The following is a 25,357-nucleotide window of genomic DNA, read 5'->3' on the forward strand; positions in this document are numbered from 1 at the left end:
TAATTTTTACTATATATTACTATTAATAAGTATGTATCATTTTGTAAAATATATTGTTGTTATTTTGAAAAAAACAAAATCCTTAAAGAAAAAAAATGTATGTTATTTGGCTAACGTTTATTATTTCAAAAACAAATACTCCTAAATACTAACTATATTTTGCATAGGTAGTAAAATCCAAAATTAAAGGCATAGATACTAAATATTACAGTGTAATGTCTTGAAATCACTGAAGTGTATGCGGTAAATGTTTCAAATGCGAAATAGGTTAAATACAAATTATTTTAAAATTCGCTTAAAAATTTTTGTGTTTTGCACTTAAAAAAATATATATACAGTATAAAGTTTTAACACCTCCAATTGTATAAAAACGTAAATTTTGATTTTAAAAGTACACTTCTTCAATATATTTTAGTTAAAAATCTTAATAATATTTAAGAATTCAAGAAATGTCAGTGAGCTTACAAAATATAGCAATTTGTTATATGCAACTTAATATACAACAATGCTTTCATGCAACATATATAAGTTTTCTGTAAAATGAAATACTGTGATGAAACTGCCTATGATATGGCGATGGTAGAACTTTGAGTTCTTTCGGACCAAAAATTTCGTTCATTGTGAACAAAAACATTTAACAATAAAGTATTTATAATTTCAACAAAAAAAAAACATAACTTAGCAAAAGAGCATTTATTTACAGCACATAGTACAAAAAATATTTACAAATTCAGTGATGAACTAAATACAAAATGAAACCGAATTAAATTCATGAACGAAAGGTGCTGCGATTTCCCCAATGGATTATTTGCCCCATCCACCGCCACCACCTACAACAAAATTATTATTACTTCGATATAATCTAAAACTCACTGTCTTTAACACTCACCGGATTTCCATCCTCCACCACCGCCGCCTCCGTGGCCACCGCCTCCGCCACCTCCATATCCGCCACCACCGCCGCCTCCGTGTCCACCGCCTCCTCCACCGTTAGGGACAATAATCTTGATAATCTTTATGGTTTGGCCGCCGCCGCCGCCGCCACCACCTCCTCCGGACTTCCATCCACCTCCACCGCCGCCTCCTTGCCAGCCACCGCCGCCGCCTCCTCCTTGCCAACCACCGCCGCCGCCGCCTCCTTGCCAGCCACCACCTCCTCCGCCGCTTTGCCAGCCACCACCTCCGCCGCCGCCTTGCCAGCCACCACCACCGCCGCCACTGCTAAACCCTCCTGAAACAAAAAGGTAAATTTTCAAATGTTCAATGTTTATTTTGTTGCGAGTTCAACTGTTTATCTATTTCTTTCTATCATTTCATTGACATGGACTTTCACTAATTTAATATTTGCGTACACGAGGAGATGCTAATAGTTTCATTAAGCACACATTCTATAAATATAGACTTTTGTTAAATGTCGTCTTCACCTTGACAGCAGCTACTAAAGAGAGTAGTAGTAACATATTTACGTAAACAAAAATTAAATAAAATAAAAATGAACAAAAAAGACGTATTTAAGATACCTATTATAAATTTTATTGTAATGAGTCGTATTTCCGAAAAAAAAAAACAAAAAAATATACTATGAAAATTAAAAAATAATAAAATGTAGATATACTAGAGGGAAAAAAATTTTTCTTCACGTTTATAAAATTCATTAAGAAAAATAAATCATACCTTGAACAACGTTGGCAGCCACCGCCACAACTAGCACGCAAACGAATACCTGTAAACAAGAAAAAATTATTGAAACAAAATTTTCTTTAGTTTGTTTTTTTTTTTACCTTCATGATTGCTATCAAAAGGTAACTGACTAGAAACCCCTTCAGCCAGAATTTATATAGTAGAAGAGTTAGTCCCCTCTTCCTTTAATTGATTTTAACACTTTGGCCCCTCTATTTGCACAAACACAATAACAATATTCTATGCAATTATGTTTGTTTTTTGTTGCCCACTTGTAAAAAAAATTGTTGCATCAAGGATTACATGAAAGTTACTTCCGGACTGTTGACTGGAGCAATCAAAATGAACATTATAACAGTGAAGTAAAACGTTTATCCTCACGAGAACCATTGTAGTTTACGTAAATTTATGACACCTTTAAGGAAGTTTTACGATGAATTCGCAATACAAGAAAAGAGATGTGTACTCATTTTTGAAGGCGATTTAGCAAGGAGGTCGATAATATTGGCAATGAGTAACTTATCAAGTGTGATTGATTTCTTCGATGTTGAATGGGACCCATTGATGACATAGCAAAGATACATTAATAAAAAATAAACGCTGGTTGTAAATAATGCAAACAAAAGCGTGCCTTTCATTTTTGATGAAAAAGACCTTAAACAACAATTACTAATATATTAAGTTTTATTACTGCATTAGATGTATCCTTGTGCCATAATTTAATTTTTCTTGTGAAATCAAAATTTGCAAACAGAAATAACCTTCAAAAATATTTTTAGGAATCCTAAAAGTAGGTATGGTTACATAGTTTGATGAAAAATTATTTAAACGCAAAACAAAGAAGCAGAAGATTTTATTAAATTCTATAAAAATATTTTCATTCCGTGTTTAATAGAAATTTTTATAAAATGTAATTCAGGAACTTAAAGTTATAATTTACTTTTGACATACTTTCCAAGTAATAGTTTGAAAGGTTCGGAGTCATAAATAACAGAGGAAATTCTATATAAATCTAATTATTTTAAAGGAATGTTCACAGTGGTGTGTATGAGTAGGTCAGAAACAAAACACAATGTAAATTCTCTACTAAGGTCTATTCAGAGCTGAAGGTTTCAAAATACAAAATTATCTTGTTCTAGCAAAAAAACTGGTTAAAAGATGAAATTTGTCGACACGAAATCATTAAAAATATTACTCCTAATTATTTTCCTCTTTTTCTTCAATAAACCATTTTGTGTTTTATAATGGTTTAGAACTTTACAAGTTTCGATATGATGTAGGCATTCTAGAATTCTTGTGACACTGTGAAATTTTTTACAGTCTACTTCTAATTCTACCGAATTTATTATAGAGAGGCAAAAATACACATAAATTTAGCTGAATACAAAATTAAAAATAAAGTTTAAAAAAATGGAAAGGAATGTTTTTACTTATTTAAAATATTAAAACTATTTCTCCTATTTTATCTCTCTATTGCAAAGCAAATCCTAAAAATTACTTTCGCGTTGATAAAAGATAATTTTTAAAAATGAGAAAAATGTGGCAATGTGTCAATTTCAAAAATAAAGTATAGTTACGGGTTACTAATAAGCAGTGGTTGGAAGTAATTCAATTACAAGTAATTCATTACTGCAATTCAATTTCTTTTCAAGTAATGAGTAATTGTAATGTATTATTGTCCAAAAAATGTATTTTAGTCACTTTTACAATTACTTTTAAGCCAAATACTCAATAAATGATATGAATTCCTTTAAAAAAACGTAACTTGTCATTGTAATGAATTACTATTGTTACTGAATAATGAGTAATTGTAATGCATTACTTTTTAAAAGTAATTTGTTCAAATCACTGTTAATAAGAATATGTAAAAATATATGTATTCTATGACCCGAAAACAAAAAACACTCTGTAAAGTCAAAAATAATTATAATTTCTGCCATTCAAAGAGCCGTACAACTTCAGTCTCTGACTTTTTTCCATCTCTAAATTAATGAGATATCGAGGACCACACGCTCAGTGACTCAACCTGTAAACATAACCAAAATAAAATCAAATCGTGTTATAAATTTTTTGACGTTTTATAGAATTCTATATTTTTTACATAAGAGTAGAGAGATACCTAATGTTACATTCTCCTCATAAGTATGCATAAATAGATCATTTCCCAACCGATTTAAAATAGGCACAAACAAGGGAGTTTTGATGCTTACTGTACACTCACTGAAATACTTAATTTAACTGACTTTTCTAAACATTTCTTAAACTTAAAAAAATTCTACTTCCAAATTTGTGTTGTGGTGTTTCAGAGTTTCACCAAAGTCCGGATTTTTGAGTTATTTAAAATTTAGTTCTGGGAGATTTATGTATTTTTTATTTAGATTATTATCTATACCTAGTCTAAATTTTTATTGTGCCAATGGCACTAATTTGCTGTAAAAAATAAACATGTAGCATGTAGCCCTAGGCCATAGTTTGCCGACCTCTCTTGTAATGAATAACTAATTTTAGAACTAACAGTATTCAAAACAACTTTTTATTGCGAAATTGTCATTCACAGATTGTTAATAGTAGGGATAAAGATTTGATTAATAACTATAAATACGCGTTTTGAGGTGCAGTAATCAATCTTGCCGCCTTTTATAAAACATAATCCCCATCCGGTAAGTAATTTACTTGTAACTTAGGTTTCAAAATTAATTATGCATTCTGATATCCCGTTGCCGGATAAAAGAGTTTTTTTAATATGGAGTATCGAAGTCGAATTAGTAAGTAAAGCAGCTTTTTTCTAAGAAATTTTTTACTTGATACGTAGCAATACGTTAGCAACAACAACTTAATACGTGATTGAAAAATTTAACACAAGATACTAACGAGATTGTGGCCAAAAAAGCGTTCGAAGTTTCATATTACAAGTATCTATTGAATTAATGAATTTACTTGTTACCTACGTTTGTGAAATTCAGAAATGACAACAATTCAAAAATCCCAAAAATTTGAGATCTTTATGTTAAAAAAAAGTTTAAACGTTCTTAGAGGTACATTCAAATAATCCTAAAAACATGAAAATATGCCTACAATTCATAATGAATAACTTATCCATATCTAGCGTTTCAAAACTGAGAGTTGACGTACCTTATGACGCCATAAACGACCGGAACTCTCGTTTTTTCAATGACGAATTTACTTGTAATTTCTATTAAGTTTCACACAATGGTTTCACCTACCTGTCGGTTGGCTTCCGAAAGTTAACATAGATTTTTAGAATAACTCACCATTACTGACTTCCTAAAAAATTTTTCGTTGTAAAAAATCAAATTCGAATTTAGCGTTAAATAAATTAACTACCTACTTATTACGAAAGAAAATTTTTGTTTCTTTCGCTGTCTATCGAGCATTGAAATCACCGGCTAGTTTTGTGATTTTGCCTCTCGTTGTTTAAATTTGTTAATTTTAAATTTTGTTTCATATAATTCGTATATTTATGTTATTAATTTATAAGTTTCATCTGTATTTAAATAAAATTACAAATTAAATAGTCGTTAAAAGGAGCAATTAAGATAATCTCTGAATCGTGAGAGCTGAATGTAAATTTAAAGTTGGTAGGTTTCGCTGTGAAGCATCTCCAAGTTAAAGTTACAACGTAATTTATCCTTTTCTTGCACACAGAGGAGTCACTTCAATGCAATTAAGAGAACAAATAAATCTTATAATTTCTTTCAACACTATTAAATTTAGTCTAAATGAAAATTAATTTGTGAACCGGTGGGAATATTTATCGCGTTACCAACATTAAGAAGTAAATGCGGTGTTCGGTGTTAAAATTTTTCATTTCATTTTCACTATAAATACAAATTAAACGATTTAATTCTTAAGTAATAAACGTTTAATTATAAAAAATCACATACGATACATTATGAGTACATAAGTATGGAAATATTCACAGATACGAAATTATTGCTATCAAATTAATTTAATTCGCTAATAGTGTCCCGAAAATGAACTTGCGCTGGCTCCTGCATAACCTGCAACGAAATTAAAAATAAATATTTCCGCATACTACTACAATGTTAAAACTCACTCGAACTACCACCAGCAAATGACTGAGATTTGGCAAAAGATCCAGATCCTGCCGCTCCTAAACCTAAATTTCCTCCTAGACCATGTTTACCAAACAAATTCTTTAAAAGTCCGGTATAACCAGCTTCGGCACCACTCTGCGCTCCGGCATAACTTCCACTTTTACTTCCACCAAAGGAAGAAAAGCCGCCGCCACCACTATAAGACCCAGCGCTGCTTTGAGATCCAGCGTAACTACCAGACGACGCCCCCCCACTTGAACCTTTAATGGCATTAGTTCCATGACCATGCCCGAATTCAAAACCGTTTCCAATTCCAAACAAACCGCTTCCTCCAAAGCTGCCGCTACCCGAAGCACCAAATGCGTGGCTACCGCTTCCACCTACTCCATTTATTCCCGTGGACGCCCCTGAGGGTAAATCTTTTCCGGTGGTTACGGATCCGTCAGGTTTTTGAACAAGGACGTTTCCTGTGGCATACCCAGTGTTACTACCGGAAGGTCCAAAAGTACCGCTACCTTGTAAACCACCTGACTGACCACCTGTAGTTGCTAAAGAACCACTTCCAGAAGTGCCAAAGGATCCTGATCCCACAATACCGCCAGATGGGCCGCTAGAAGGCAAATCTTTTCCACTTGTTACCGATCCGTCGGGTTTTTGAATAGCAACATTTCCGGTTGCAAAACCATTGTTGTAATTAGATCCAGAACCCGAAGTTCCAAATGTTCCGGAAGTTGATAATCCTGGCGTAGTTTTCAGTGAACCGCTGTCAGGCGATCCGCCGTAGGACCCTCCAAATGAGCCACTAGTTGCTGAATCTTTTCCACTGCTAACTGATCCGTCAGGCCTTTGAATGGCAACATTTCCTGTAGAGAAGCCATTGCCATTACCAGTTCCACTACCAAAAGATCCACTTGAACCACTTCCAAAATTACCAGAACCGGTTGTGTCTTTTCCACTAGTAACTACTCCACCTGGTTTTTTAATTTGAACATTTCCTGTAGCAAAGCCATTGTCGTAACTACCTCCAGTTCCAGAGCCTGAAGTTCCAAAAGTTCCGCTTCCGGAACCTGAAGTTCCAAAGCTTCCGCTTCCAGAGCCTGAAGTTCCAAAGGTTCCGCTTCCAGAAGTACCGGAGCCGATTGTAGAAGTTCCAGTTGGTATGTCTTTTCCACTAGTAATTACACCGCCTGGTTTTTGAATTTGAATATTTCCTGTAGCGAAACCATTATCGGAACTACTTCCGATTCCAGAGCCTGAAGTTCCAAAAGTTCCGCTTCCGGAACCAGAAGTTCCAAACGTTCCGCTTCCAGAACCTGAAGTTCCAAAAGTTCCGCTTCCAGAAGTACCAGAGCCGATTGTAGAAATTCCAGCGGGCACGTCTTTTCCACTAGTAATTACACCGCCTGGTTTTTGAACTTGAACATTTCCTGTAGCAAAGCCATTGTCGGAACTACTTCCGCTTCCAGAGCCTGAAGTTCCAAAAGTTCCGCTTCCGGAACCTGAAGTTCCAAAGCTTCCGCTTCCAGTACCTGAAGTTCCAAAGGTTCCGCTTCCAGGAGTACCAGAGCCGATTGTAGAAATTCCGGTTGTTACGTCTTTAACACCTCCTGGTTTTTGAATTTGAACATTTCCTGTAGCAAAGCCATTGTTAGAACTACTTCCGCTTCCAGAACCTGAAGTTCCAAAGGTTCCAGAGGTACTACCCGGTCGTAATTCAGGATGGAAAAGTATACTTGGGGTACTACCGGTGTTACCAATACCACTTCCAGTTGTAAAAGATCCACCAAAAGATGTTCCAAATGAACCGACAGGTGTAACCTTTCCGGTACTTTGAATACTGCCTGGTTTTTCTACAATTACGTTACCAGTTGCAAATCCTGGACCTGTTCCAGATGAAGATTTGTCATTGTTTATTACTTGATTAGTGTCAGATTTTTCCCCAAATGTGCTGCCACTAATCAATCCAGGACTAAATGTACCAGTAGGTACATAGGTTCCGCTGATTCCAGAACCATCTGTCCGTACTTGATTGGCATCAGATTTTTGTACGGTCACTCCACCAGTTGCATATCCAGAATTTGTTCCTGTTTGTCCTCCTAGTTTATCGCTGCTGATCTGTCCAGTTGTTCCTCCTACGGATATAAAATCGGGATTTAAAGGTTTGTAACCACTAAAAATGACTTTTGTCTGATATGGTCCACTTGCAACTGGTGGATGTAAAGTTATAGCTGGCTTTGGCACAAGATAATAATGAGTTCCATAGTTATTACCTGATGTAACTTGTTTATTCCATCCAGAATTTCCCGTATATGATCCAGTGTGTTGCGTTCCAGATTGTGTTGTTGATTGTGATCCAATGTTAGAAGATGTTATACCTCCAGTCACTGGGACGCCAGCAGAGATACTACCGGTGGGGCCTGGGAATGGACCGGTATATTTATTTCCAGTCGATCCAACTGGTAAAACTGATGATGCGGGTTTACTTTGGTGAATACTGCCAATTGGACCTGGTGGAATAGGTTTACAACATGATGGTTTCAAGAGGGCATTTCCGTGAGTACCATAAACTCCAGTTCCTGTTGCACCAGTTCCATGAGTTCCATAAACTCCAGTTCCTGTTACACCACTTCCTGTTGCACCAGTTCCATGAGTGCCATAAACTCCAGTTCCGGTTACATGCGATCCAGTTCCAGTAACTCCAGGAACTAACGGAACAGAAGATGCTGGTTTATAATCATGAATGCTTCCATTTGGTCCAGGGAATGGTCCTTTGCAACAAGGGCCCTTCGAACTAGATGTAGAACCTTGAGTAGAAACGCCAGTATTAATTCCTGATGTTGGTACAGAACCTCCACCACTAGGAACTGGGAATGCAGGTTTACTTTCGTGAATGCTTCCCGAAGGTCCAGGGAATGGTCCAGGAGAGCCAGGGTATGAACCAGAAGGGCCTGAGACTGGACCAGAAGCAGAACCAGTACCCTGGGTAAACACTCCTGATGTTGGTACAGAACCTCCACCACTAGGAACTGGGAATGCAGGTTTACTTTCATGAATGCTTCCAGAAGAGCCAGGGAATGGTCCAGGTGAGCCAGGGTATGACCCAGAAGGGCCTGAGACTGGACGAGAAGCAGAACCAGTACCCTGGGTAAACACTCCTGATGTTGGTACAGAACCTCCACCACTAGGAACTGGGAACGCAGGTTTACTCTCATGAATGCTTCCAGAAGGGCCAGGGAATGGTCCAGGAGAGCCAGGGTACGAACCAGAAGCGCCAGAAACTGGACCAGAAGCAGAACCAGTACCCTGAGTAAACACTCCTGTTGTTGGGAAAGAACCTCCGGGACTAGGAACTGGGGGTACTGAAGATGCAGGTTTGCTGTCGTGGATAGTACCAGAAGGACCGGGGAATGGGCCGTTACAGCAGGGTTTTTTTGGGTGACCATTTCCACTTATTCCATGAGATCCGAAGTTGCCCGATCCCGCGGTGCCATGTGTTGATCCAGTTTGAAATACCGTACCAGTGGTACCAAAACCGCCAGGTGACGAAGGTTTGACGTGGCCAAAACTGCCAGAAGGAGTGTAGTGTCCAGAATCTGATGGTTTCACATGACTTGGAAAGCCTGAAGGATAAACGGAACCGGGTCTTTTTCCACCCTTAGTGGGTTGTCCAACTCCTCCAGTCGTTATTCCTCCGGGGTAGCTACTCGAAGATCCCGTTCCAGTTGAACCTCCGGGAAAGGTTCCTCCAAAACTTCCAGTGCCGCTTCCTGTAGGTTTCAGAGTTTGCGATGGTATTGTTTGGCTTCCTACTGATGGAAATAAGGGTAGTAGTTGAATATTTCCAGTTCCTCCGCTGCTACCACTTCCAGAAGATCCACTAATGGTATTTCCAGATGAAGTTCCAGTTGTGCCATCTTCATTTTCTTGAACTGGTATTTCTTTAATTGTGCTTCCACTCTGTGATCCCGAAGAAGATATAGCTGGGTTATTGCTGCCAGAGTCCGGACCATTTGGACCTAAATATAAATAAAAAAGTTATTTGGATGATCATTTTCTCTACCATTATAGTAATTACCAACTGATCCTGTAATGCCAATACCTCCACCAACACCAAGACCTGAACCACTGGTTCCCGTCGAACCGGTACCTCCTACAGAAAAAGCGTCATTTCCAGATCCTAAAAATAACGCTTAAGATATTGCCACTGGTGTGATTAATCTGTTTACCAGTTCCACTAACGGAACCTGCTCCAGCACTGGATGTACTGCCTCCATAACTTCCGCTTCCACTTCCACTCACACCATCAGTTTTAATGGTGGAACCACCCCCACAATTTTTATTTCCAAAGCCACAAGAGATTCCCCCAACTCCTAAAAGAAAAATTAAACAATAAAACCGGAATAATTTTTATGTTACAATTTACCAGACGTGGCACTTCCTCCAGATCCCCCAAAGGCACCGCTTCCACTTATACCAGCATTGCCTCCCACACCGCCACCTTTAACCGCACCTACACCTCCAACAAGTCCGGCTCCGCTCGAAGAGAAACTTCCAGAATTTGCAAAACTGCCACTTTTAGAACCACCTCCAAGACCGGCTACACCTCCAAGACCTGCTCCACCCCCAGTGTTACCCAAAGAACCGGAAAAAGAGCCCGCATTCGCTCCAGAATGGGCCAAATTTCCAAGAAGGTCCTTGAATCCAGTACCGACTTCGTTCAAATTACCAGTAGCCGTGAACGACCCAGAACTTGAACTACTGTGAGCTAAAAAGACAAAATATGCACAACTGTTTTCAAAAAAGGGATGAATACTCACATGATGATTGGGAGGAGGACGATGATGAACCTGTTGAATAGAAATTGGATTAAATACGGGCGATACAAAAAAAAAAGAAATAGTCTAAAGCGGATTTATGGTAATTAAGAAAGGTTTCATTGCCAGATTTGGAAACGGCAATGAATCATATGAGGTAATTGTATCCTGAAAGAATGCACTAAAATTTCCCTAATAATCGAGTAACAATGAATACAATTTTTGGTGTTTTCAAAGAAGTGATAATTTTTGAAAAATTTGGTACTTACTGAAACTTCCACTGAAACTACCCCCTTTAGCTCCATGTTGGTGCGCTGGAAGAATATTCAAATTGAACGTAATAATTAACTCAAATTTTCACATTTCACTTACACAATTTAATTGACACTAGCGCAAAGAACAATAACGTATGAAATTTATGCTTCATGGTCAACAGCGGTGTAGTCGGCAACAAAACAGATCTACAGGTTCGAGAAGACTACGATCCTGAAGGCGTCCGGCGCTTATTTATATTATAACGAGTTTGTGTAGGTAAAAACTTTACGAGCATAATCCGTGATGACAAAAAAAATCGTTCCAGCAAATCATCTCCGCGTATCATCAAATAGTTCTGTGCGATTACATTTTAGCAGTCGGTTTTTCTCAGTACCGCAAAGTTCAGAATAATTTGTGATTTCCATCAGCGTCCACACATTGACGTTATCCATTAATCGAGAAATTTCATTAATTCAAATGAAGTTTGACAACCTTTCGGATTATTATTACAGGACTTTTAAAAGGATGAAATAAGAGTAAGTACCGGTACGTGTTATTATTCGATCATGGCTAAAATTACTACAGATTCTCTGAAACACGACCGTCATTAGGACAAGGTGAAGCTTACTGTGTAGAGGACAATACCAAGAAACCCACACCTTAACCTTCCACTCTTAAAAATTTCAATTGGGCAATAAGTTAAGATGTGATTCGACTAGTAGCTACTGAAATAATTTACTTTCTGGGTAGTGCCACAACGAGACTCCTGAATTGTAATCGATTGATCGGTATCGCACGAATTTATTACGTGTTTTCATACAGAAGTTACTTCAACTCCACAACAATAGGATGTACATCATTCAGTGAGTTATTCTAGTCGACACCCATTATTCAAAAATATTTATGATTTTGCACTACCCATTAATTTTCCTAGTGCTGGTGTTATGGTATGGTATAGAAGTTGTAATGTTTGTAATTACCATATTAAGTAGACACGAAATCGTGCTGTCATTATACTAATTGACTTTTAAAAATAACGGCTGCGTGTGATGGAAACTCCACATCCCTTTTTTTATAAAGTCGTGTCAACAGGTATTACACCTCTTAACTGACACGGTTGAAGGAACTTAATTAGATCAATCATATCAACAAGTCACGATGTTACTATTATTTTATGCATCAATGTCTAGATCTGTTTAATTGTAAACACAAAATTTTCACTAGGAGGTAAATATTTTTCTTTAAGAATGTCTAGTTTTTTGTTCCTGTATGCAAAGTACCTAATTTATCCTTATCGTGTATTAGTTATATTTAGAAATATTTCACACCGGTTTATTTATTTATTTAAATATTTATTTGGTGCACAATCCAAAACAACCAAACTTGGTCAGATTTACTTATACGTAACGTTATATCAGTATGCGCTAAATAATTCTCCTATTTGATCAATAATTTTACATAAATTTGCAATGATTAGATACCCACACGAAAATGACTAATGCACCCAACCGCGTTATTATCCTGGCAATCAATGTCCACCGTTCCTACCCATACATTAAATCTTAATCTAAAAATAGTATTAAGTCATTTTTTGCTAAAATGGCATTCCTATGATTAATTGGATGGCTTGCCGCAAAAAAAACAAGTTGTTTACAATATTGCACATCATATTACGTAATGACTAGTGACACAAGCTGTGGAATTTTTCATCTGATAATAGGATTATTAATTACTGATCGATATCTGTATAGATTGGACACCAAAAGCTTTCCCGGATGAAGGATATTTTATTTAATGTACAAATTTCCCACTTAGGTAATAATTTTGTAAAAACAAGCATTATGTTATATCCAAAAAGTACATTTTTGTGGGAAACCTATAATGTTATGGTGTCGCAAAGGTTAACGATGTGGTTTAATGATGTTTTTGTTAATGAAATGGTAAATCGTGTATCAAAACGTGATCTCGAAGATTTTAATTTAATGTCCTAGTAACAGCATGAAACAATAAAAATTTAATATGACAGGAACGGAAGGATTTATATGTCGAATAATTCATTTGTGAATACAATATTGGATATCTTAATTATGCAGTATATTTAAATAATATATGTAAATAGTAATAAACTCTTTTGTTTTAATGACACATCTATTTTTCTATTTAGAGTTATCAGTAAAATTAATCCTTTTTAAAACAAAATTTTTCTTATACAGGGTACGCAAAAAGTTTGGTGACAGTCGTTATTGGAAAGGCGATTTTTTTTTAAATTTGCATTCTTATATGGTTAGACAACACAAATTAATGTTTCTTTAATGTGAAAAAAAATTAATTAGTATTCGTCATTTTGTCACACCTATGACATGTGGAATTACCGTTTTATTTACCAGATTTTTAAATTATGGTAATTTTGTAACACTTGACTGAAGAGCGGAAATTACCAAAATATGGACGGTATGCACAGTTTCATTAAAATATGAAACAATTTAAAAAGTTATAAAATATGCGAAATATGTATGCAATATGCATTTAAGATGTAATCCGGTCTTTACTAATCACATATACCCATAACATTTCAAAAAAAAAAATTAATTATGTGAAAATTTTAATTTAAAATCAGGACAAGTTTCCATTGTTAAATGCTTAATCACACCAAGTAATTATCATCCATATTAATTTTGATACTTTAATGGAAACATGTAAAACGAGTAGTTAAAATATCCCTCCATTGAAATTATTTATCGCAAAAATGCCAAAACACAGTTGGGCGGGCCTTGATTGCTCGATTTTTTAAATTTTCAATTTTTCGATTGTTTAAATTTTTCGATTTTTCAATTTTCGATTTAACAGTGGAGGACGCCTCCTATAGTTAATAATGATAAAATAAAAATTCTCGTAATAACATCGACTTACCCAAAATAATATTAAGAACGTTTTGCTGCATTGTAGCTTAATTAATAATTTCAATCGCTTCCTGTGTCTTGGGGAGACAATTTGCTGCGTGCTTAATTGTCGCATTCTTGCGATGTATAAATTGAAGTTAAATATATTTTTACTTCAGAGGCGAGGGAAGATCTGTCTGAATAACTTTAGATCAATTTTTTGTATTTAAAATAGAAAGTTTTGCAGGCGCCTAGTGTTTTTGTTAATATAAAAAATCTTCGGGGCCTCTTGTGTTTTGTTTTTAAAATATTTTTAAAAAATCTCGAGAATCCGTGGAGTTCTTTATTTCGAGAGAATGTTACAGAATCTTCGGGGTTCCTAGCGTCTTTTTTTTTAAATATGTGATGCTTCGTTTTTGAAGAAGAAAAAAAAAGAATTTTAAAAATCCAAAAAATCCAAATTATTTTATTTTTATTTTATTATTGATTAATTAATTGAAAAATTCCAAAACTGAAACATCGAAAAATTGGAAACTAGAATAATCGAAAAACTAAAAAACCCAGAAATCGAAATCGAAAAAATGAAAAAACCCGAAATCGAAACATCCAAAGATTGATAAGTCGAGAAGTCGAAAAATTGAAATATTGAAAAATTTAAGTACCGAAATAGCTAGAGATCAAAAAATGGGAAAATTCAAAATTGAAAAATTGAAACTTGAAAAACCTGATAAATCGAAAAATTGAAAAATCGAAATATGTAAAAACTGAAAAATTAATTTCGAAAAATTGAAAAATCGAAAAATCTAAAAATGAGAAGGCAAAAAATCGAAAGACTAGGAAATCGAAACAACAAAAAAGTGAAAAATTTAAAATTTAAAAATTCGAAAAATTGAAAATTTACAAAATTGAGAAATCAAAACATGAACGAATTAAAGAATCAAAAAATGTAACATTTAAAAAAGCGTAATTTTTTGAAAAATCGATTAAGTAAAAAATAAAAAAAAACAGAAAGTCGAAAAATCTAAAAATTTGACAATCAAAATATCCAGTATGTCCCCGGATTGAGTTCACAAGAGGAAAAAAAAAATAAAAATAATTTTTTCATATTTCTAAGTTTTTCGTTATTAATAGTTTTTTTCGATTTTAAGGACACAGCCTGATAATATTAAAATTTTAGTTGCAGATTTATTCGTTTTGAATTAAGCAAAAAATTTTATTCCTATGCCATTTTATTGTAAAATATAAAATACAGTTTTTTTCCTGTTGTGAACTCAATCCGGGGACATAATGTATATTGAAAAATACCAAAACTTAAACATTGAAAATTTGAAAACTAATAAATTGAGAAATCGAGAAATCGGAAAGACGAAAAGTCGAAAAATTAAAAAATCCATTAATCGAGAAATTGAGAACTCGGAAATGCAAAAATTTAGAAACCCCAAAAATTGAAAAATTGAAAAATTTAAAAATTTAAATACATAAATCCCAAAACTGAAACTTTGAAAAACTAGAAAATCGAAAAATTGAAAAATCGCGAAATCAAGATATCAAAAGTACAAGAAGTTGACAAATCGGAAAATTGAGAAATGAAAGTGGCTAAAAATCGAAAAATGGGAAAATTTTAAATTGAAAAATTTTAACATAAAAAAACGGATAAACAAAAAAGTGAAAAATCGAAACGTCGAAAACCTGAAAAACTAATAATTTCGAAAAATTGACAAACCTAAAAACGAGAAGGCGAAAAATCGAAAGAAAGCCATTAAATCGAAAACTGAAAAATCGAAATATCGAAAAACTAAAAAATTAATTCCGAAAAATTGAAAAATCGAAAAATCTAAAAACGAGAAGGCCCTTTTGTTGAAAGATCGAAACAACAAAAAAGTGAAAAATCTAAAATTTAAAAATTCGAAAAATTGAAAACCTAGAAAATGGAGGAATCAAAACATCAACAAATTGAAAAATCAAAAAAATGAAAAATCGAAAAATGTAAGATTTAAAACGTCACAACACATATTTTGAAAAATCGAATAAATAAAAAATCAAAAACACTAAAAGTGGAAAAATCGAAAAATTTTAAAATCGAAATACATATTGAAAAATCCCAAAACTTAAACATTGGAAATCTGAAAACCGAAAAATTGAGAAATCGAGAAATCGGAAAGACAAAAAATCGAAAACTCGAAAAATTAAAAATGAATCGCATTAATCGAGGAAGTGAGAACTCGGAAAATTCAAAAATTTAGAAATGCCAAAAATTGAAAAATCGAAAAATTTAAATACATAAATCCCAAAATTGAAATGTTGAAAAATTGGAAAATCAAAAAATCCAAAAAGTGATTTCGAGTTTTCATCAGTCTATACTCTATAGTCTTTTGTCGTCTGTCGTATGTCGTCTAAATGTCTCTGTCGACTTTTATTAGATAGATAATCTCCGAAACTACTGATCCGATTATTGTCAAATTTTACTTGTATGTTAGAAATATCGTGCAGATGGGTAAACCTAAAATGAAAAAATTTACAATGTAAATGTTATTAAATTTTATCAAAGAAGATACTTCTGTACTTGTGGTTTATGAATTTGTGTCGAGTTTTTGCCCCAGACATCCAGATTTTTGAAAAAAAAAATTAAAATTGCATAACATTTTGCAATTGAATTGAAATCCAAAATATTATAAATCAACTTGTGGTTTAAAATATATGTTTTTTTAATTATTTATACAGGGTGACTCAAAAAAATTAATAAATGAAGCAACCTTTTGGTCAAATCAAGGATTTCTCACCCCATTTTCCCGAAAATTTAAATATGCAATACTGTTTAGTATTAAACTACACTTATCCAAATTCATAAGTGTTCTTCTTTCAAAGAGTCTGAATCTGTTCGCCTGTAATTCAGGGACGAGGGAAGTTATGTCTAAATAACTTTAGACCAAGTTTTTTCTTCATTTTTAATAAACTGATCAAGTTCATTATTTTTATTGTCAGTTCAATATTTTTGTAAATAATCTTTTATATAAGTTATTATTTTTATGTATTCAGACTTAACACCAAAACTGTGACCGTGCCCTTTGTCTCACGCTCTCACCTAGTCTCTTTTTATAGTTCTTTAAAAATTTCTTTTACAAGCTTTCTGTATCATAGATTTAAAATAACTCAAATTCTGTGATGATTGAACTGTCAAGTATGAATTGGCTTCTACTATTATTTATTTCTAGTTTACAATTATTAAATCCTGATAATGTCTATATTAATATGTGGCAAGCGATCAAAAATTTTTCTTGTAAAAATTATTTTTAGTAAAGGTGTTTTCTGGCCAGATATATCTCGTTTAAAAAAAAACACATTCTTCTTGTGTGTGTAAACATCGATATTTCTATCAGTGATAAATGAATTCAATCACGATAATAAGATAAATCAAAGACATAGAAAACAAGCCCATTATACACTTTCAAGCAAAGTGTTAACCTATATAGCCGAGTAAATCCCACATCAGTCTGTCTATAGAACATACATTCCAAAATTCTGCTCTTCAAAAAAATGATGACGTCAAAATTTTATAAAGCAAATCTCGGTCACAATACGCATTCTGACTATCTTGTTACTCGTTGATTAGTGATCCAATTTGTTATCCTAAAAAATTATACTTTCAAATGTATTCTCATAAAAATTTTTGATTAAAGGCGAACATGAATCTAAATCAAGAAATTAAGTATTAAAAAAATATTTAATTCCTTTATATATTATTTTACTATTTGTTACCTAAGTTAATCCGTTATTTAGGATTCGAAATTTGTATTTTGATCTCTATTTTAATATACAGATAGTACTAGTAATTACACATATAAATTTTCTTACCACGATTTCGGTTGCATAAAACTACTTAGGCATTGGGTTCATAGAAGATGAAACAAATTTGGTGCAAAATTTTTCAAAAAAAAAAAAAAAATACAAAACACCAACTTTTTTTTTTCATCCGACTTCTTTAGTATACACACGGTAAAATCGGTGCTAAAATTTAGGTTTATCATTTTTAAATAAGTCTTCAAGGTTCTACAAAGAACAAAATTACGTGGAAAGCAGTTGACTAAAGCGATAAACATTAAGGCGCTGAAAAGAATGCATTTTTAACTTTCACAAATACATATAACAGCAAAGTTCACAACTTTACATGGCCCTGAAATAAATAACATATATTAATTTAAGTATTTCAAAGAACATCTGATTCAGAAAACAGCTGTATTTGTAACCGGATACACTTCTCGGTAATCGGTGAGGTTATTTTAGTTCATATCATTATCAAAAATATATATATATAAAAAATATCTTTATAAAATTGTAATGTGTCACCTTCAGTACAGATTGTTACATATATTGTTTAGAACTTCTAACGTAAGCACTTAAGGAAAAATATTATTAAGACTAATAAGACAACACAGAAAACTACATACAATTTATTTTTAGTAAAAATTAAGTTTAAAAGTACTATTTTTTTGTACTAATATAATTCTATGGCATTACTAGTGTCATACTGGACCAGTATTGAACAAACTTCCCAGTCGGGATCTTTCTCTATTTGCAGCTCATCTACGATTCACATTGTTAAACAAAGTAGTAAGTTCACTATATTGAAATTCAACCACCTACTAACCTACCAATAAAAAACAGTTCCGTTACTGTACGCAGTTCTGTAATTTATAGTTTTACGGTTATGATCTTACGCTGCTTGGGTTGTAAAATTTTATTAGTATACAAAAATAGCATTCTTATTGTAACTCATTTACTGCAACACTACAACAGAAAAGAAAACAATCACTAAGTAGTAACCTAAATTTGGCAAGTACATGCTGTAAAACTGAAACTACTTTATTGTTTTCTCACTGTAAACAAACCGTAATACAATGTTTAGAAGTATTCGTGAATATAAACATAAACAAACATACAATAGATTTGTTGATAATGTGTATATTATGTAGTAATTATACTTAATATATAACTGAGAGGTTTTTCATCTTCTTACGTATTGTGCTACTTGGAATGACTTTTAAGTTTTTGTTTGTGTTTCCGACAGATGAGAACATAATTGCTATAATCATCATGCAAAAGTCGTTTATTATTTCGGTAATCTTTTACCTGAAGCTCTGGATTCCATGTGTAGACCTAGAAATTGTTAATTTTTCTAAAAGCCTGATCTCACAGTAACTCACCACATTCGCTGTATTTTTAGATGTCTGACATCATCACGTGCTTCTGACATATTTTTAAAGCTGTTTCAAACAAGGAGAAAAATTGGATATTCCAGATTTATTAGTGAAGATAGGGTCATAAGATCAATAGTAAAGGCCAGACTTAATAGCAACTGTTTTAGCCACTTTAATATTTTTAAAGTTTATAATCATGAAAAAAAACAAAATTTTTAAATAATATATTTACATCAGGTAAAATAACCGAAATAAAACATTTTTTCAAAATTACTGAACAATTTTATCCTACCTTACCCGAGCCTGGACTAGCTTATTATTTTATAAAGATAGTACATAAACATTCCATTTCTATCTCTTTTGTTTACGATCGAACGCAGCAGACGCTTTAATTAATGTAGTAAGTATTTTTCTGTAAAACATAAAAATGTCCAACATTTAATATATTCTACATTGATGTACCTACAGAGAAAAACCAATCTTGGGACTAAATTATTTATGTGTAATTCATGTAATTAAAAAAAAAATGTGAGCGAAATGAGTCTCATTAAGGTTGCCAAAGCAAAATTAGTAACACTTTTTTTGTTTTAAATTCAGCTCCGTTTTTGAAAATTCTGCAAATTATTAAAGCCCACTCCTTGACTATCAAAGCGCATATTTATTGATCTCCTGCACCATTGCGCTTTGCTTGCATGTAAGCGTGATTTTACATTAGCAATGACCTTTTAATAGACTTTTCTCTATTTGGAAACGGGTCTTGCAAGTACAGATAATAGCAGCGAGTATTCTGATTTTATTTATCACATTAGTCATCAGGAAAGTCCGTGTTAGGTCAACAAATTAATAATTTACCAAACAATAAGAATAAATTTAAGGTGAAGGCTGGTATATCCTATAGTAAGTCTGAGAATGTGTATCACATTAGGAGCAACATGACTAAACAGACGTTATTAATGAATTGGTTTGCATCAGTTATCTTTATTTAGAAAAATAAACCAATTTAGAATTTCTTATAACTGAATAAATTTCAGTCACGGATGTAGTTGATTATTTAAATTTGGTTATTTTACTTCATTTGCATCATAGCACTAATTAAGCAGAAATGGTGGGTGTCATAGAGAAAAATTATCGTAAAAAAATTGTGTTTGTCTTGTTTCTCTGACAAGTAATAAAGTAAATAAATCGACAATAGCAGCGAAAGTTTGTTTGGTCGATGCATAGGTAAGAAGTCACCGTCGGCAAAATGCGTATTCCGATTACGATAAATAAAAATACACTAAAAACGTACAACGATTATGACACTAATAAAAAAATAATTAACACACTGCAAAGTAATAATCTCGAAGAGTGGGATAAGGAAATTCCGAAAAATTTGCAGGAAATATGTTTAGAAACAATAGCTAAAAACTGGGAAGGTAATAATGTCTTGAATGGTACTAAATTATATGTTTTATAGTTATATTTTTCCAGCAAAACCACTTCTTGATGAAATTCCGTTGACCATCGATCAATGCCTTTTACTAGATATTTTACCAACGGAATTACCCCTCGGGTTAACTATTCCAAAAATAAACGACGATATTTACTGGAAACGATGTTATCTACAAAGATGGCCTAAACTGATACCCGAAAACGTGTCTCTGGATATCCAAATAAGTGAAATAGTTAAAGTTAATAATGGTAGTAGAAAAAGTAGCACCACCAATAGCGCTAGCAGCCAAAGATCGCGAAAGTCTAGTCAAGAACAACAAAAATCCAATAAAAGAACGTGGAAAGAATGTTTTCTCGAAATGCATCTCCGCGAATACCTGGAGAAGCTAAAACCTGAAGATTACGACGCTGAAAAAGTATAAAATTACTTAGCTGTGGTTGCTTTTAATTAACCATAAATTTTAGATAAAAGAGCTGTCTGACTTGTGCGGAATATATGTAAAAATTTTGGAACTGCGGGAATTACAGTCCTCAGAAAATTCCCCTAGTCGTATTCCTTTGAACGCAATTGTAACGGGACTTGAAAATTTGACCGAACTGTCTATTTGCTTTAAACAGGTAAAAAGTTTAACAAAATTGGCTCATTTGGATTCAAGGTGTTCATTAAGTTTTTGTTGTTAAGCAACAAAAAACCTGGAGGATATTTAATGTGGTGCTTCATTATTCAATAATTATTTCATTGTGTTAATGTAACGTATCTGAATTTTTCTACGTAGATTGAAAGGTAAATTAGTCTGATGTATGCGTAGTACACTCAATAAGTAAACAAAGCATAAATATTTAAAAAAATGCAAAAAATCAAGGATGAAGTAATTTAAGATCATAATTAGCTCTCACAGAAAAATAAATCAGCCAACAATTAAATAATTCATAGTAGCCTGTTCATCGTACACTTTGGAATTCTTTAAAAAGTCGTAACCAAACCGACACACTATTTATTTCAAAAACAAACTATGTTATTATTTTGTTATTTATTAATTTATTTGTAATAATAAATACGATATTCCATCAATATAAATTAACTTTTTTCCAACAGACATATGTAGGAGAAAAATTTTCGTGGAACATTTTGAAAATAACACTGCAAGATATAAAACTGCTTGCGAAGGGTTTGGAAAAAATTCATCTTAAAATATTTAGGTACGAAGAAAATGCAAAAAACGTGTCATTTACCTACACCCTTATTATTTAATTGTAGACTAAGAAACTCCGATATAGACGACGAAAAAATGATCAGGATATTAAAATCATTACTGAAGCATGACGAACTTCACACTCTCGACTTTTCTCACTGCAAAATTTCTGACGAAGGTGGTGTAGCTTTAAGTAAATTTTGTTTACTTAACTCAGTAAATACTTTAGTTTTAGCAAATAATCAGATAGGTATGCATGTACTTGTCCACATTATTCAAATTTATAAAATACCAATTGTTTATACAGGGACGAAGGGAATGGAAGCTTTATCTTACGTTATTTGCCAAAGTGCTTGTCGTCTGTCGACTCTGGACCTCAAACTAAATCCAATTGGAAACGAAGGTGCCAATCATTTAATGAAACCGTTAACGATTGGAGTAAGGAATATTAAAAATTTATATTTAAGTGGCTGTGGAATTAGGCATCTTCCTTCCTTGGGTGAAATGATTGAACATAATTCTAGTCTAGAGCAGCTAAATCTTAGTAATAATTCGCTAGGAGAGGTAGGTTTTTTCCTAAGTAAATAAAGAATGCATAAGCGGATATAAGAAATTCCTTGAGCAGGATAGGACTTTCCAAATGGAATTCATATTGTAACTGTTTATGTAAATCAATTATTAGGAGAGGCACTGTAATTAAGAGTGACCGTAATGATATTTATTATAACAGCTGGGAGATGCAATAAATTTCTTCATGATATTTTTATACCGCAGATCTCTTTACTTTTTCTTTGTTTTACGTAAGTATTAAGCGTCACAACTTGTTAATTTTTAAGAATTTGTCAATAATTCAAAGCATGATAAGCGAACCCCAGCTCCACTGTTCTAATTTATATATCTAAATCTAAATAAAATACTACCATTAATGTCATATTAACTATGTAATCAACTGTAAACAAAATGTTTGTTGCTCGTTCATTTTTACTATAAAACATAAAGGATATAAAATGTGTGCCAATCATGTTTAATTTAAATTAAAACGTGAATTTAAATAGTTCTGCTAATTTTATACAATTTTTATCTCTATATATGTTGAAGTCCGATTTCATGTTTTCTTCAACAGATCTTCTGCCGAAACTACCAAGCTGGTTAGTTCAATATTTGCAAAAGAAAATTAAGTTTGGAACTTTTTTTTAAAACTGAGATAGACTCCTACATTCATTTAGGGACTAAAGGGCATTTACAAAAACAGATTTGTTATTTACTAAAGTTTCTAAAATTATACTATATTAACTCCATTTTGCACACAAATATGTACGCTCCATTTTATTCAGAAAGTTATACCTACATTAAAATAATGCAAAAATGAGTTTTTTGTAATATTGGCTTGTTTTTCTTGTTTCTTGATTAGAAACTGTCTGCTAAATACAGTGGGTATGTCTAAACAAATAAAAAATTATAATAAGAAAAGAAGTTATATCCAACTAGTTAAAAGCAAAAATACTTCATGAAAAAAAAATAATTGTGGTTCATTTTTCCTTTTTTTTTGTAGTTGGTTGCGAATAAATTTATACTTTGTGTAGTGATCTATCAACATTTAGAAATGTAAACGAATATACAAGTGTTTGTTTTTGTTGAACAATGTTGAGTTTTTTTATTTGAACATTAATTGTATTCAGTCTTAGGTATAGACATAACCACAAACACAACAACTTGCCATACAAGAACTTTAAATCTTCTTGCTCCTGAATATTCAGATTAAAATCAAATGTGATTGGTTTCAGGAAATGGGGAAAATTCTTTTACAAGGTCTAAGGTACAATACATCACTGACGAAATTGGACGTCCGAATGTGTAAACTCTTGTCTATGGACGAATTCGAAATTCTTCGACGAATTAATAATAACAAATTAGCGAAGAGATGTCCAAGAACTATGAAAAAACCTATAATCATCGAACCGCAGTATAATTTCTACATTTCAGAAGAGTTATTAAATGAAATTGAGAGCGCTTTTGAAAAAATCGACGAAAATGAAGAGGCAGTGGACGAAGTCGAACAGACGTAAACAAAGAAAAACGAAATAATAGACCACAAACGCCATCGTTTTTTATTTTTTGAATTATGAAGTGCTTTAATAGTTAATAAAACTCATTTACTGAAAGGTTTTACATAATTAAAAAAAACATTCACTAGTAAGGCAGTCAAATGTGTCTTGTAACCTTTAAAGTAATCAGCCTGTATATTTCACAAATATATCACATAAAACAACTTTGGCCCGCTATTTTTCAGTTTTTTTTTTTTTGTGAAGTAGTAGATATATAGTAGATACATATACACAGGGTGCTGTAAAAATGGCATACCAACGCTGTGACAATTCACAGCCAATAATACAACCAGAGCTTGCACACAGATTTTGTGTTAATAAAAGTGAAAAAAGTGAGTTCCGCTGGGAAAATAGTAAAAAAAGTGAGTGTTACAATTCAGATAAAAATTTTGTTACATATATAAAACAAGCAAAACGTAAATCTTCTCACAAATAGAACAAAAATTAAAAATATGAAGTTTTGATTATTTTATTATCAAAACAAAAAGTTTTTTGATTTAAAAAAAACATTATTTTTTTCTTTCAAGGAGGCGGTTTGATTTCTTTATTAAAACAGTTGAAAGCGACTGTACTGTTCCTTTTTTCTAAAATTGAGTCTTTTTTCACTTTCGCGTTCTTCCTGTTCTAAAAAACAAATTTTGAAACCGAATTTTTAGAAAATCTTAGTCAACTCTAGAGATTTATAACTCAGAATTATTTTGTGCATTTTTGGCAACTTTTCTAAAAGCTTAATTATTCGAGAACCTCAAGTTAGCATGAAATTTTTGTGTTTTCTCCAAACACCGTCAAAATTACCAAAAGAATATTTTTTTGTTGATTTAAGCCTCCAGAACTTTTAAAAAGGCTTCACTTCTTCGAAAATTTTACCTTTTTTTCAAAATCGACAATAGTGTCAATTTTTGAAATGTTTTAAGAACCAAATTTTCAAACCGTCTAATTTCGAAAATCTTAGTCAGGTTCATAGAGATTTATAAACTATAATTACGTGTTTTGTTGATTTCTTTGAATTTGGAAACATTTTTGAATTTTAAATATTTCGAGTTTTCAATTTGTAATTTTTCATTCGCACTTTTTTTTGTTTTCATTTCAAATATGTATCTAATAGAAGTAATGACTATAATTTTTTAAAATTTTCACTTTTTCGATTCTACGACTTTGGAGTTTTTAATCTTTTAATCATTTGATTTTAGAACTTTTTCATTTATGTCATTTTTCCATTTTTAGATTTTGCAATTTTTTGATTTAAGTACAATTTTTCGAGTTTTCAATTTTTAATTCTTCAATGATTAATCTTTGAATTTTTAATCATTCAGTTTGTAATCCTTCAATTTTTGTAATCCTTCAATTTTTAATTCCTCAATTTTGATAACTTCTCATGTATGTCTGACATGTTTGACTTTTCTCTAAACGCCGTCGAAAATTACTAAAAGAATATTTTTTTGTTGATTTAAACCTCCAGAACTTTTAGAATCTCTTTGTATTGATTTCGACCTGAAGAAGTTTTAAAAGCTTTATTTCTTCGAAAAAATGTTTTTTCAAAATCGGCAATATGAAATATGACAATTTTTAAATGTTCTAAAAATCAAGGCTCCGTCAATAAGGGCCTGCGCAATTCGTGCTTCCAAGGTGTTATTTGCCGCCAAGGCAGCTCTTAGTCTAATATTACCCTCTTATCGGTACATTTTTCCTTTTGAGTTTTAATTTCTTTTTCCTGAACCATCGTTTC

General features: G+C 32.6%; 2 protein-coding genes and 1 long non-coding RNA gene across 5 annotated transcripts; 1 reads left to right on the forward strand and 2 right to left on the reverse strand.

Annotated features, from left to right (window-relative positions):
• Positions 1–678: 678 nt before the first annotated feature.
• Positions 679–999, reverse strand: LOC135119859 (uncharacterized). Its single transcript, XR_010278392.1, has 2 exons — positions 890–999; positions 679–830 (listed from the first exon to the last, which is right to left on the reverse strand). It is a non-coding gene; the product is annotated as an uncharacterized LOC135119859 (long non-coding RNA).
• A 4,541-nt stretch (positions 1,000–5,540) lies between these two features.
• On the reverse strand, positions 5,541–11,065 carry LOC135122825 (uncharacterized transmembrane protein DDB_G0289901-like). Of its 3 annotated transcripts, none has more exons than XM_064047272.1 (9): positions 10,946–11,065; positions 10,843–10,887; positions 10,577–10,606; positions 10,183–10,524; positions 9,986–10,129; positions 9,835–9,936; positions 8,321–9,775; positions 5,759–8,266; positions 5,541–5,702 (listed from the first exon to the last, which is right to left on the reverse strand). In XM_064047272.1, exons 1-9 carry the CDS (start codon positions 10,998–11,000, stop codon positions 5,659–5,661), a joined length of 4,725 nt encoding a protein of 1,574 aa, XP_063903342.1. In that variant the 5' UTR covers positions 11,001–11,065; the 3' UTR covers positions 5,541–5,658. The 3 variants fall into 3 exon arrangements, with proteins under 3 accessions (XP_063903342.1, XP_063903343.1, XP_063903341.1); XM_064047273.1 differs by having other exon boundaries at positions 5,759–7,891; positions 8,030–9,775; XM_064047271.1 differs by having other exon boundaries at positions 5,759–9,775.
• Positions 11,052–23,757, forward strand: LOC135122826 (dynein regulatory complex subunit 5-like). The gene is made up of 10 exons (XM_064047274.1): positions 11,052–11,100; positions 11,154–11,364; positions 11,414–11,691; positions 20,104–20,317; positions 20,373–20,749; positions 20,799–20,951; positions 21,430–21,533; positions 21,592–21,776; positions 21,834–22,090; positions 23,311–23,757. Exons 4-10 carry the CDS (start codon positions 20,146–20,148, stop codon positions 23,590–23,592), a joined length of 1,530 nt encoding a protein of 509 aa, XP_063903344.1. The 5' UTR covers positions 11,052–11,100; positions 11,154–11,364; positions 11,414–11,691; positions 20,104–20,145; the 3' UTR covers positions 23,593–23,757.
• Positions 23,758–25,357: the final 1,600 nt, after the last annotated feature.

The sequence above is a fragment of the Zophobas morio genome, unplaced genomic scaffold (genome assembly GCF_036711695.1).
Source record: "Zophobas morio isolate AGI-343-1 ecotype UQ-CSIRO unplaced genomic scaffold, CSIRO_AGI_Zmor_V1 ptg000005l, whole genome shotgun sequence".
Lineage (NCBI taxonomy): Eukaryota > Metazoa > Arthropoda > Insecta > Coleoptera > Tenebrionidae > Zophobas > Zophobas morio.

What these genes read in the sequence shown, in the direction of transcription:
- LOC135122826 (XM_064047274.1), top strand. Translation starts at nt 20,146, where the DNA reads ATGCGTATTCCGATTACGATAAATAAAAATACACTAAAAACGTACAAC. An exon ending in TGTCTATTTGCTTTAAACAG is followed by an intron (nt 20,952 to 21,429) that starts GTAAAAAGTTTA and finishes TTTTTCCAACAG; the next exon opens with ACATATGTAGGAGAAAAATT. An exon ending in GTAATAATTCGCTAGGAGAG is followed by an intron (nt 22,091 to 23,310) that starts GTAGGTTTTTTC and finishes GATTGGTTTCAG; the next exon opens with GAAATGGGGAAAATTCTTTT.
- LOC135122825 (XM_064047271.1), bottom strand. Translation starts at nt 11,000, where the DNA reads ATGAAGCATAAATTTCATACGTTATTGTTCTTTGCGCTAGTGTCAATT. An exon ending in GCTAGTGTCAATTAAATTGT is followed by an intron (nt 10,888 to 10,945) that starts GTAAGTGAAATG and finishes ATATTCTTCCAG; the next exon opens with CGCACCAACATGGAGCTAAA. An exon ending in TGGAGGAAGTGCCACGTCTG is followed by an intron (nt 10,130 to 10,182) that starts GTAAATTGTAAC and finishes TTTTTCTTTTAG; the next exon opens with GAGTTGGGGGAATCTCTTGT.